The sequence below is a fragment of the Oncorhynchus gorbuscha genome, linkage group LG09 (genome assembly GCF_021184085.1).
Source record: "Oncorhynchus gorbuscha isolate QuinsamMale2020 ecotype Even-year linkage group LG09, OgorEven_v1.0, whole genome shotgun sequence".
Classification (NCBI taxonomy): Eukaryota; Metazoa; Chordata; class Actinopteri; order Salmoniformes; family Salmonidae; genus Oncorhynchus; species Oncorhynchus gorbuscha.
The window spans coordinates 55,039,528-55,051,872 of NC_060181.1; the positions used below are offsets into that span (position 1 = coordinate 55,039,528).

Here is a 12,345-nt window from a genome sequence, read left to right on the forward strand (position 1 = left end):
CCTAAAGATTTCCTCTCGGGTTGGGAGAGTGAGAGAGACAGACTTTTTGGCTCAAACATCTCACTGTGACCACTCTGGCTTTCATAGCTGAGTTAGCCTCTTAGCCAGCAGTGTCTGTGGAGTAAGGTAGTCATTAGATTTTTGGTACTTTTTCGGACCAGAGGCTCTCAACTGTTTTTGGTTACTGTACCACAGTACATTTTGCTCTGCTCGGAGTACCCCTGAAGGACAACCTCATGTGCATTTTACCAGTAAGAGTCATGAAAACAGTACCCCCCTGTGGATAGGCCAAGTACCCCCAGGGGAACCACTGTTTTGGACTGTGTTCAACTGTGTGTGATTATGTTGTATTGCATCAATGGTGTGTGTGTGTGTGTGTGTGTGTGTGTGTGTGTGTGTGTGTGTGTGTGTGTGTGTGTGTGTGTGTGTGTGTGTGTGTGTGTGTGTGTGTGTGTGTGTGTGTGTGTGTGTGTGTGTGTGTGTGTGTGTGTGTGTGTGTGTGTGTGTGTGTGTGTGTGTGTGTGTGTGTTCGTGTGTATGTGTCCGTGTGTGTGTGTGGCTGTGTGTGTGCATGTATGTGCTCGTGGGTTCATGTGTGTGTGTGTGATGAGTCAATCCAGGAGCGTCTGCTATATGAATTCATATTAATGCGGTGTTACGATCAACTCAGGGCCCACTAAGAAGAGTGAACGTTAACCTAGACACATTTTAAATGTTCAGGCCAAAAGGTGAAATGTTGCTAGCGTATATTCTCAAATCATACAGGGTGTTGTATTAAGGGTTTGGGGGTTTCCACTTGACGATGTTTTGCTAGAATTTGTACCGGTCAAGATAGATTTGTATCTCAAGGGGGGATATAATGTGTAACCTAGTCATCTTGCAGGCGCTTTGTCTGGAAGGACTAGAATACTTTCTACTATGCATACTGCATGACAAGGTGGTTGGACAACTCTTAGGTTATGTTACATACCGTAACATACCGTTACTTCATATTCACAACTATGGTATACAGTACTGTCACAGGAACAATGGATAAGTGGGATGAAGGGGTGAGCGAGGGAGGGATGGAAAAGAGGGTTTCTGAATGAAGAAGAAAGTGAAAGTGTGTTACTAATTTGTTGTCACAACAAGAGGGGAGAGGAGGGAAGAAAGGTTTGACAAAATCAAGTTGTTTACACTAAGAGAGAGAGAGGTTCGTCATTTTTCCCCCACCACATTTAAAATGGCATCTGTGTATTCTCTCCTCTGTGGAAGTTCATGTGGTCAGAGTCTGGAGTTCAGAGGTCAAAGGCACCTGCTGAAAGTCCTGGGTGTCCATGAGTATTCTGGCAGTCCCCTCTAACCTCTCTCTCCCTCTCTCTCTCTCTCTCTCTCTCTCTCTCTCTCTCTCTCTCTCTCTCTCTCTCTCTCTCTCTCTCTCTCTCTCTCTCTCTCTCTCTCTCTCTCTCTCTCTCTCTCTCTCTCTCTCTCTCTCTCTCTCTCTCTCTCTCTCTCTCTCTCTTTCTCAGGTTCAGTTACTCCCATGTTTGTGAGGCTGCCTTGTGGAGGGGTGGGGGTAAGTCACTCTCTTCTACTTCTTCTCTTCTACTCCCCTGTAGAAATAATGTTGCTGTTTGTTCTCCCACCACACACACACACACGCACACACACCACCCTGGAGCACCAGAGGCAACCAAAACTGTTGCTCTGCTTTCTGTCGAGTGGGTAATTGTGACCAGATGTTTTCTATGAACATGATGCTGTGTGCTTTAGAGCGTGTGTGGGTGGGGAGTGCACTGCCTGTGTATTGTGTGTTCAGAGGGACACTTAGGAGAGTGGGGGGGTGACAATGGTGTCTGTGTGTGTGTGTGTGTTTGGATGCGCGTGCATATCCATGTGTGCTTCCACTTCAATGTGCTTGTGAAAGTAAAGGTATTATATGTGTTTCAGAGTGTGTGTGTGTGTGCGCGTGTTTTGGAGTGAGTGGGTGAACTCAGGTTATGTGTGTTTGTCGATCCCTAGGTCAGTATGTTGGTCTGATTTTCCGTCTCCCTCTCTCTCCCTTGCTCTCTTCTCCCCACCCTGTCTCTCCCCCACCGCTCTCTCCCTGTCTCTTCCCCCACCTCTCTCTCCCTGTCTCTCTCTTCCCCTGTCCACCCCCCTCTCTCGGGGGTAGCTAGCTGAGTCTGTTACGGTGCCTGCTGCCGTTGGTAGGAAACAGAAGGGGCTCTGCTCTGTTTTATGGAAATGGGACTAAATTGTTGTCTTCCTGTCGTCCCAGCACAGCGCCTCCGCTCATCAAATTACCCTGTCAGCCTGAGCAGAACGAACCCTTCTTTCATTCCAACACGCTCCCCCCTCTCTCCCCACTCTCTTTGGTCTCTGGTCCCTCGCTTTTCCCTCTCTTTTATCCCCCTATTGCTCTTGGTGTTACTGGCTTGCTTCTCTTTCACTCCTTCTTACTCGGTCTTACTCTCAAAAGTCGCTTTTGTCAGGACTACTCTACTTTTCCAACGTTACGCTTTCTTCTCTGTTATAGTGACTGGAACTGCAGTGTCCCTCCCTCGCTCAATATTCTCTTTTACTTTCTTACACACTCCTCAGTTTGTCCCTCTGCACGTCGTCTCATTTCGTCTTCTTTGTTTTTATTTTTAGCTTGCTCACTTTATTACGCAATAACTTGATCACTCATTTCCTTGATCACTTGCTCCCTCCCTCCCTCACTCACTCACTCACTCACTCACTCACTCACTCACTCACTCACTCACTCACTCACTCACTCACTCACTTCTCTGGTGCAGCCATCACTCTAAAGTCAACTCACCCTCCCTCTCCCCCAACCCATCTTCCCTCTCTTCCCCTCACCCCTCCATTCCCCACAGTTTTCTTTTTATCATAAATGCACCACAGACCTGTAATTCGTTACAAAGTCCTTCTTGGCGTGACTTGAAAAGGCCCACGTTTTCCTTTTTTTTCCTCTAGCCTCGAGTGTTCATGCAACTGAAGGCCAAATGCAGCAGGCAGGGATCGCCACAGTTAATGTGTGCTGAGTTTGTCGGAGACCCCAAGGTTCACAGACACCCTGCAGGTCCCCACACACTCCCTCTTTCTCTCTCCTCCTCTCTCTTTCCTTCTGCCAGGTGTTTCCTTCTCTTAAGATTATTCCGTCTCGGAATTCAGTCGGTCATCCCAGGTGTCTGTGTATGCGTCCGTGTGTGTGTGTGTGTGTATGTGTGTGTGTGACTTCAAGTTGGTTGCAAGGTCAACGAGGAGTTAAGAGTATCTCTGCTAAGTGTGTTACAGCAGTGTGTAGATTTTAGAGCTGTGTGTAGAGTTTGTGCAACAGTGTGTGGAGCATGGACTCGTGGTGTGTAGAGTGCGTGGAGGTGTAGAGATGTATGTAGTTGTGCGTGTGTGCATGTTTTACTATAATTGTGGGTACCAGAAGTCCTCACAAGAATTGTAAACCAACTAAAATTCGGACATGTTGCCTGTCCTCACTTATAAAAAGTATATTTCAGGGGTTAGGTTTAGGGTTAGAGATTAAGAGTATGGTTAGGTTTAGGGATAGGAGTTAAGGTTAGGGGTTAGGTTTAGGGATAGGAGTTAAGGTTAGGGGTTAGGGGTTAGGGAAAATAGTATTTGTGTGTGTGAGAGAGATTGGGGCCACTGGGCAGGCGTGTGTCAGCATAATCAGCCCTGATTGATGAATGCCTGGCCTCTCTCTTTGACCACATAGGGAGACACACACACACACACACATATCCACAACACCAAGACTATCCAGCTCCCCCCAACCCATCCCCCATCTCTCTCCAATATTCCTCTCCATCTATACCCCCCATCTCTTCCAAACTTACTCGCTTGGCTCAATATTGACACTCCATGTCTGTGAATATACAGTAAGCCATCTCCCCTCTCTCCTCCACTTTAAAATCACACCTCTACTAGCATCCCCAGTGGGACCCCAGTAGAAGCACGTTCAAAGACTCTCTTGGCGGACAGACGTGTGAAGAGCAAAGTATTTTCCCCTGCCCTTTGGATTGTACTGTGTGTGTGTCTCGAACGGGAGTCATTCACGTCAGTTGGATAGACCCCGTAAACTCACTCTGAGGGTCTCTTTACTACGGCCTCTTTTTGCTCAGCAATCAAGTCCCTTGTTTTCCCTTCTCTCTGTGCAAGCTGTGATACAATAGATTTGTAACACTGTGTGCGAGTGTGGTTAGGGGCTTTGTACTGTGGCTTGTGTACTCATACCTACTGTCACTCGCTCTACCTCTGGAAGGGCTGCGAGGACAGATAGCACCACAACAATCCCGGTCCACCATTGCCCCATTGTATTATTTCACCTGTTTATATTGTACATTATACATGTACAATTTATATACAATTTATACTGTTTATATTGTCCCATTGTATTATACATTTAGGCTATACACAAACATTAAGAACACCTTCCTAATGTTGAGTTGCACCCCCGTTTGCCCTCAGAACAGCATCAATTCGTTAGTGCATATTTAAGTAATAATGCACGAGGAGGTGTGGTGTATGGCCAAAGTTACGGGGTGTTCTTACGCACGACGGAACGCGGAGTGCCTGAATACAGCCCTTAGCCGTGGTATATTGGTCATGTACCACAAACTCCTGAGGTGCCTTGTTACCATCGTAATTAGAGCAGTAAAAATAAATGTTTTGTTATACCCGTGGTATACGGTCTGATATACCATGGCTGTCAGCCAATCAGCGTTCATGGCTCGAACCACCCAGTTGATAATGTGCATTATATAAATGTGCGTTTGTGCTTGTGCTCACAGGTGGACAGCGACACCATTTGGAACGAGGTCCACTCGTCCAGCGCTGCTCGTCTAGCTGTGGGCTCCGTCGTGGAGCTTTGCTTCAAAGTGGCGGCTGCAGAGCTCAAGGTTAGCCTCATGTCCCTCGTCACCATGTGTCTGTCTGTCTGTCTGTCTGTCTGTCTGTCTGTCTGTCTGTCTGTCTGTCTGTCTGTCTGTCTGTCTGTCTGTCTGTCTGTCTGTCTGTCTGTCTGTCTGTCTGTCTGTCTGTCTGTCTGTCTGTCTGTCTGTCTGTCTGTCTGTCTGTATGCCTATTACCAAAGATAATGCCATCTCGCAACTGATGCTAAATGCTAATGCTAGCAACATCGCATTAGCAGTGCTACCGCTAGCCCCACTCAAGTGAATGAAAGGGCTTGAGTATCTTCGTTAATATAGCCTCATTAGCCGTACTCACTCTTAACACCTACAGACTCGGTAGGAATGCCCCCTTCCCCACCGAAAAGCTTTCAGACAGACACCCCCGCTTTCCCCTCCTGTCTTCCTGTGTCTGTGACCATGCTGGATTATCACTTGAACCCCGCTGGCGACCTAGCGCATGGGGACCAGTAAGTTGCTAACGCTAACAGTCTCTGCTAACACACAAATTTAACTAGGCAAGTCAGTTAAGAACAAATTCTTATTTGCCATGACGGCCTACACCGGCCAAACCTGGATGACACTGGGACTCCCAATCACAGCCGGTTGTGATACAGCCTGGATTCAAACCAGGGTGTCTGTTGTGACGCCTCTAGCACTGAAATGCAGTGCCTTAGACTGCTGCGCCATTCGGTAGCGTGCACACCGCATCAGAGCAGAGCTGGCTAATGGAGACTAATGATGATTCCTCTCAGAGCCGTTAGTATAGCATGCTAAATTACTAACACTCACATGCAGTTTCTGCCAGGAATAGTGACTTCAACAAGCACACTCATTGTTATAGTAGAGTTGAAAGCATGATATATTGTTATTTGAAGGTTGTTGTTAGGAGTGTATCAGTTGAAATGAGTATGTATGCCACCTAGTGAACAACACTTGTTATTGTTACTGAGATGAGGGTTTGATTCATTTACTTGTTTGATTCATTCACCGACTTGTTTGTTCATCCATTCATCTATTTTTCAATCATCCCAATGGATTTATCGAGGACATGGTCTCTCTCTCTCTAGGAATAAGGACCTGAAATAGTCATGAAAATTCCTGCACTCTACATAGGGGTTAGAGGTTACAGGAAGTTATCTCATTGCCGCTTAACACCATCTTAGCATACACACACACACACGCAACCCCGAGAGGGGGGCAGACTCTAACATCACCTGCATCCCCCCTGGCCTGTCCGAGTCAGCATTCCATCAGCATCTTCAACGTTTTTAAATCACACACTCTCGCTCTCACACATACAGCTCTTTTGAATTGGCCCCTATCGTCAGACAGGATCTGAGTCCCGCCTCTCCCTCTGCTAGAATAATATCCTCTGTGGACAGGCGAGGTGGAGTGCAGTAATCTACAGCAGCTGCCTCAACATCATTAGACTGGACTACAGGGACACAGGTCCCCTCACCATGTCCCCACATACCACAGTCAGTCACGGCCCCCAAACACTGGGCGTCCCCATGTTACACAAGGACCCTAAACAGTCGGCGCGGGAGTGGCGGGAGTCCCCTAGGTCCCCACATTAACACAGCATCCACGTCTCGCACTGCTACACCCAGCTGACAGCCACGTGCGTGCGTGCGTGCGTGCGTGCGTGCGTGCGTGCGTGCGTGCGTGCGTGCGTGCGTGCGTGTGTGTGTGTGTGTGTGTGTGTGTGTGTGTGTGTGTGTGTGTGTGTGTGTGTGTGTGTGTGTGTGTGTGTGTGTGTGTGTGTGTGTGTGTGGTGGCAGGAGTTGTCTGTGTCATAAGCAGTGTCTGGCCCTCCGCCCTGTCAATGGCAAAACAATTAACTGTGAGCCATAGCGGGATTTAAGGTCAGAGAGGAAGAGAACTAAATAGTGCATGGAGAAACTGTAATGTGTACATGCGTGTGTGCACGAGTTGGTGTTCATATACTGTATATATGTGTAAGTGTGTGTTTTCGTGTGTGCGTTTTTGGGGCTATGCGTTAATCTGAGTATGAGTGTATTTCAGTCTGTGACTGCTCAAGTCCTTATTGAGCTCCCAAGTGGCGCAGCGCTCTAAGGCAATGCAGCTTAGTGCTAAAGGTGCCACTACAGACACCCTGGATCAAATCCAGGCTGTATCACAACCAGTAATGATTGGGAGTCCCATAGAGCAGCACACAATTGGCCCAGCATTGTCTGGGTTTGGCTGGTGTAGCCTGTCATTGTAAATAAGAATTTGTTCTTAACTGACTTGCCTAGTTAAATAAAGGTTCAATAAAAAGTGATGGGTAACATGGTTCTGTCTACTCTGATTGGCAGAATGGATTTGCTGTAGTCCGGCCCCCTGGACACCATGCAGAGGAGAGTACACCTATGTAAGTCCCATCCCTTTTATGCTTCTTCCGTCTCATTCAAACAGATCTTGTTGACGTCATTACGGAACAGTAGAGAGATTTCGAGGCAAAATCAACTGTTCAGAACCTGTCAGACTCACAAAATTTATATCATTTTTTTCTCCCCCCCCTCCTCTCTTAACATTACATCACATAGGGGATTCTGTTACTTCAACTCAGTGGCCATCGCTGCTAAACTCTTGCAGCAGAGGCTCAGTGTCAGTAAGATCCTGATTGTGGATTGGGTAAGTTTACCTTGGACTTCCTGTGCTTCCACACAGAATAAGGCAACAAATGATGTGACTTATCTTTAAAAAAAAAATGGTTCATGTTCTGTGAGTGTAATTTAATGACAATACATCAGGGTTCTGTATCTATGAAGCACATAACATCAGTCGTTAGAATCTGTCATATTGAAAATAGTCCACATGCCCAGGAAGAGATGGCTGCTCGATGTTGGCAGGATCATTGCTGGGTTCATTATTCGGCTTCCCAAAGCCTTTGAACCACTTTTCATTTCCTCCGGTTGTTCACTGAGAGAGATTTCTACAACTAGCTCTGTCATCCAGGCAGCAAGCACAGTTTTCTTTTTGCTCCTTTTTTGTATTAGAAAATGTCTCGATGTCGAGGCGTATAAAGCAGGGGGAGTCTGTAAAAAGAAAAGGACACTCGGTTAAAAAAAATAACCTTCTTTAATAAAACGTGTCAATTGTATGAGATAATGCCTCAATATAGAAGCTTAGGTCACTTTAAAAAATATATGTTTGACTATGTGGGAAGGTCTGTTAAAATGAATTGGATATCGTAGCTCAAAGTAAACAATATTCTCACCCAGCGATGGGGTTTTTAGGACTGACTTAACCCAATTGTATGCCTAAAACATATTCAACCCTCTGAACCGGTCACAAAGACTCTGTCGGGTTATGGTATGTTAGATAGGGGCTAAACATGGCAATTGATAAGAGTTTGTTTCAGGGTGTCCACTTATCTTCTTTGGTGTAACTCTTCTATGTCCATCTGACGACGGACTCAAGTTCGATTTTGTTGTTTTAGCACACAACGCTCATGAATAGGTTTTTCACGTGAAGACCTGATCCAAAATCAGTTGTTAGAGTCAGGAAGTAAACGTAAACCTGCCTACCCCGCCCCTCTCATATCTGTCAGGATGTTCACCATGGCAACGGCACGCAACAAGCATTCTACAGCGATCCCAACGTTCTCTACCTGTCACTCCATCGCTACGACGATGGCAACTTCTTTCCTGGCAGTGGAGCGCCTGATGAGGTGAGTTGGCAGAGTTGGGGACACGCTCGCGTGTGCGTGTGTGTCTGCGTGCATGTTTGTCTATGCTCACTTTGACAAGCGCTTACTGTTGTTCACATCCCTGGCACACATGTCGACAGACACTGGTAGCTCAACTGCCTGCACAGTGTGCAAGATCTCAACACCAGTAGTTTCCTTTTGCTAAGGAAAAATAATTTACTGAAGTATTGTTGCAGAATTCTGGTCACTTTTCCAAAAATTCCCAGGTCTGCTAGAATTCCTGGTTGGAGGATTCCAGATTTGCTGCTTATTCCCTCCTGATTCCGAGGAAACTTCCAATCGGGATTTCTGGCAAAAATGGGAATTTTGCAACCCTATTGAATGAATCACTCTGTTGAACACTAACCATAAAATGAAATGGTGCCATGTTGCAACAGGCAAACACTTGGTAGTATACTTTCCACCCAACACTGGCTCAGTAACCAACAATGACCATAGAATTGACCCTTCGCTTTAGCCCTGCCCGTCTTAGTTACTGTTGCAACATTTTCCAGGGAAGCCACTGGTGAAATTCCCTCACAATGATCTCAAACTGTTTGTTTTTTAATACGCAATGAAATTAAACACAGACCACCCCTTGCTGATCAGGAATCTCTTGGGTACATTGAGGTGGACTGTCATTTCAGTTACTTCACGGGAATTTGTTCAGATGAAGGTTTGCAGTGTGGCTTGCCAGTGAATTCACTGTCATCGTGCAGTCAAAGTTACAAACCACTTTTGGAGCCAACTAGTGCTCTCAAATCGTTTCCTAAAGTCAACAGCAGATTAGAGTTATTCAGCAGAGGTGAGACCAAGTCATTTCTTTACAAGTCACAAGTAAGTCTCAACTCTTAGCACTCAAGTCCCAAGTCAAGACAGGCAAGTCCGAGTCAAGTATCAAGTCCTAAACAAGTCATAATGTGCTCTTCACCAAATGTAATACCATTTTATATTTTTACCAGAGTAATAGTTACTATATTACATTTATGCAAATCATGAATGCTTTAAAAAAATATCTATATATTTATTACTTTCCAAATAAACGTAATATTTCCATGGAAATACATGGGTAGCCATGAGAAAGATCCCCCCCCAATAGTGATCGACTATCGAGGATCGCTATGGGGCGCAATCAGGCGATGTAGGCATGTACACAATCGCTCAACCTTAACGCACACACACACTGTGAAAAACTGGGGGATACGTCAAAAACTTCATCAACATTCTCTGCATTTAAGGATCACAGTGACGAGTATTCCTGGTTCAATGTTCAATTATTTAGCCATTTAAACAATTACTTTTCAAAAGAAAACTGTATTTCCCACTGTCCTCACTGGCTTTCATGCATTTCAAACGTGAGCTTGTTTGAGCAGTGTTGCCAACAATCTTTCAGTGAGAGGTCGCTAATGGCTTCTTAATTTGTCGCTAAAGTTGCTAGATGACGTCATCACAGCACCAATTTGCAGTGCTGCTGCGGTCCCCGTCATAGCGTTTTCATCCCCCCCTCTCCCACCATACCCCCCTTACCCTGGTGCTTCCCTGCCTGGGCGTGCGCCGTTGCTGTGACTTATGTTGCACAATAAATAATATAATATATGCCATTTAGCAGACGCTTTTATCCAAAGCGACTTACAGTCATGTGTGCATACATTCTACGTATGGGTGGTCCCGGGGATCGAACCCACTACCCTGGCGTTACTAGCGCCATGCTCTACCAACTGAGCTACAGAAGGACCGAGACAGCCTCTCCCACTCTTGTTTGCGACAGAATTGAGTGGCAAAATACACTTAATGCTATCAAAACCATAGAAATGCTCGCAACTCCCCAAATGCAGCCTGAAAAGTAACTGCATTTGTCTTGCCTCTTTTACCAATAACAGTCGCTAAATTGGCAACACGCTGTCCGAGGTGTCGCACTCGACGACAGTTGCTATCCATTTGTTATCCAAAGTTCTGGGGGCGATGCTTAGAGAAGGGTCAATCCATTTTTGGAAATGTTCCTGTTATTCACATTCAAATTGGCAACTTGAAGAAAACTCAATTGTTGTTAGTTATTCCTTGGTAATTGCTACAATATTGGCAGTCATCTCACATCTCCTGATACAGGAGGTCATACGACGGGGTCATTTGCAAGGCCTTCTACCATTTAGGTCAGATTATTGTTGTTGTTTGTAAAATGCCCAGGCTTAATGTAAAAGTGTGTTAGTGTGTGTACTCGTGGATGTGCATGCGTGCGTATATTAGAGCGTGTGCTCTTGCCTGGCAGGTGCAGTCTGAGCTTTGACAGGTAAACGGCAGCAATCCCAAACAGTCTTTTCCTAGATGGAGGCTGTTCTACAGAATAATTGTCTAGAGTGTGTAATAGTACAGTATATGCATGTCATTTTGCTTGAGTGTGTGTGTGTGTGTGTGTGTGTGTGTGTGTGTGTGTGTGTGTGTGTGTGTGTGTGTGTGTGTGTGTGTGTGTGTGTGTGTGTGTGTGTGTGTGTGTGTGTGTGTGTGTGTGTGTGTGTGTGTGTGTGTGTGTGTGCGTGTGCGTGTGTGTGACTAACCTATGTTGTGTGTGTTGTAGGTGGGCACTGGGGCAGGTATGGGCTTCAATGTGAACATGGCTTTCACCGGGGGACTGGAACCACCCATGGGAGACGCAGAGTACCTGGCTGCCTTCAGGTAACACATATGTCACACACAGACTAGCTACCACAGAGTATGATGAGGATTTCTTATGCTAGGTCAGAAATCATGAGGGAGAGAAAGAGAGAGGGGCCAGTTTAGTGGTGAATTTACAGCGGTGGGGGATGGCTGTTGGTGTGTGAAGTGCTCAGGGAGCACTTGGCTGAAGAGAGGCGTGTATATCAACAAACTGAAGGTCCCAGTGCTCAGTCTGTCCTGACAGTTCCCAGTTCTGGAACCATGTACACACACTACTGTCATGCCGCAAGTCTACAGACGCACATTAAAGGGATGATTCACTTCAATATCCCTCAATGCCTTCTTCACGTTAATGTAGATGATACCGGATGTTGCCGTCATCCAAAGCTTTCAACTTAAGCCGAAGTGACTGATAGAGTAAGCTATTGTTAGCTGTTAGCATTAGAATATAATACATATAAACAGTTGATTTCAGATTCAGGACAACTGTAGATTTTTTTAGAGGGGGTACAAATGTAGATGAACTAAGAAAGCGGATTGGGTGATTTATGTAAAATATCCCTGCCAAATCGGAGGCACAAGTACAACCATGTGAACATCACTTGGGGTTAGACCTGGGTCAAATACATCACGTCAAGTCATTTGAATATGTTTCAGGTGCACTTGATTTAGTTTGCCCTGTGCAATGCAACCAAATGGATAGTCCCAAAAGTGTGCATTTTGTCCACATATTGTCTATTTTTACAGTGATAGCTATTATCAGGATACAGTAGGTCAATGTTACATCCATGGCAGAAATAAGTGTAACTGTAACAAAAGGTCATGTTATACCATGACTGTATGAAATGTCTCTCGTCCAAAAAGAACTGAACTCATGATACTTTAATGCCTCCATTTCACAGTTAATGAGTGGCCTCTATATGGCTGAGAGGCAGGGAGGCTTGAAGTAGGATGTGTTGTAATACATGGTCCAGTCAGGGCTTTGTGGCAGCCTCTTTTGTCTGCCAAGCAGGCTGATGCCAGGGCTGAACTCCATTAGGTCCGCTGTCTGGGGCTATTTATAACCCACCTACACACTCACACTTT

General features: G+C 45.7%; 1 protein-coding gene across 2 annotated transcripts in view; it reads left to right on the forward strand.

Moving 5' to 3' along the window:
- LOC124043774 (histone deacetylase 4-like) overlaps nucleotides 1–12,345 on the forward strand; it is a 129,031-nt gene that overhangs the window by 88,015 nt on the left and 28,671 nt on the right. For both annotated transcript variants that reach the window (XM_046362715.1, XM_046362716.1), the window contains exons 15-20: nucleotides 1,509–1,555; nucleotides 4,794–4,901; nucleotides 7,232–7,287; nucleotides 7,463–7,550; nucleotides 8,470–8,589; nucleotides 11,180–11,277. In XM_046362715.1, the coding sequence (XP_046218671.1) occupies nucleotides 1,509–1,555; nucleotides 4,794–4,901; nucleotides 7,232–7,287; nucleotides 7,463–7,550; nucleotides 8,470–8,589; nucleotides 11,180–11,277 (517 nt within the window). The remainder of the gene's footprint in view (nucleotides 1–1,508; nucleotides 1,556–4,793; nucleotides 4,902–7,231; nucleotides 7,288–7,462; nucleotides 7,551–8,469; nucleotides 8,590–11,179; nucleotides 11,278–12,345) is intronic.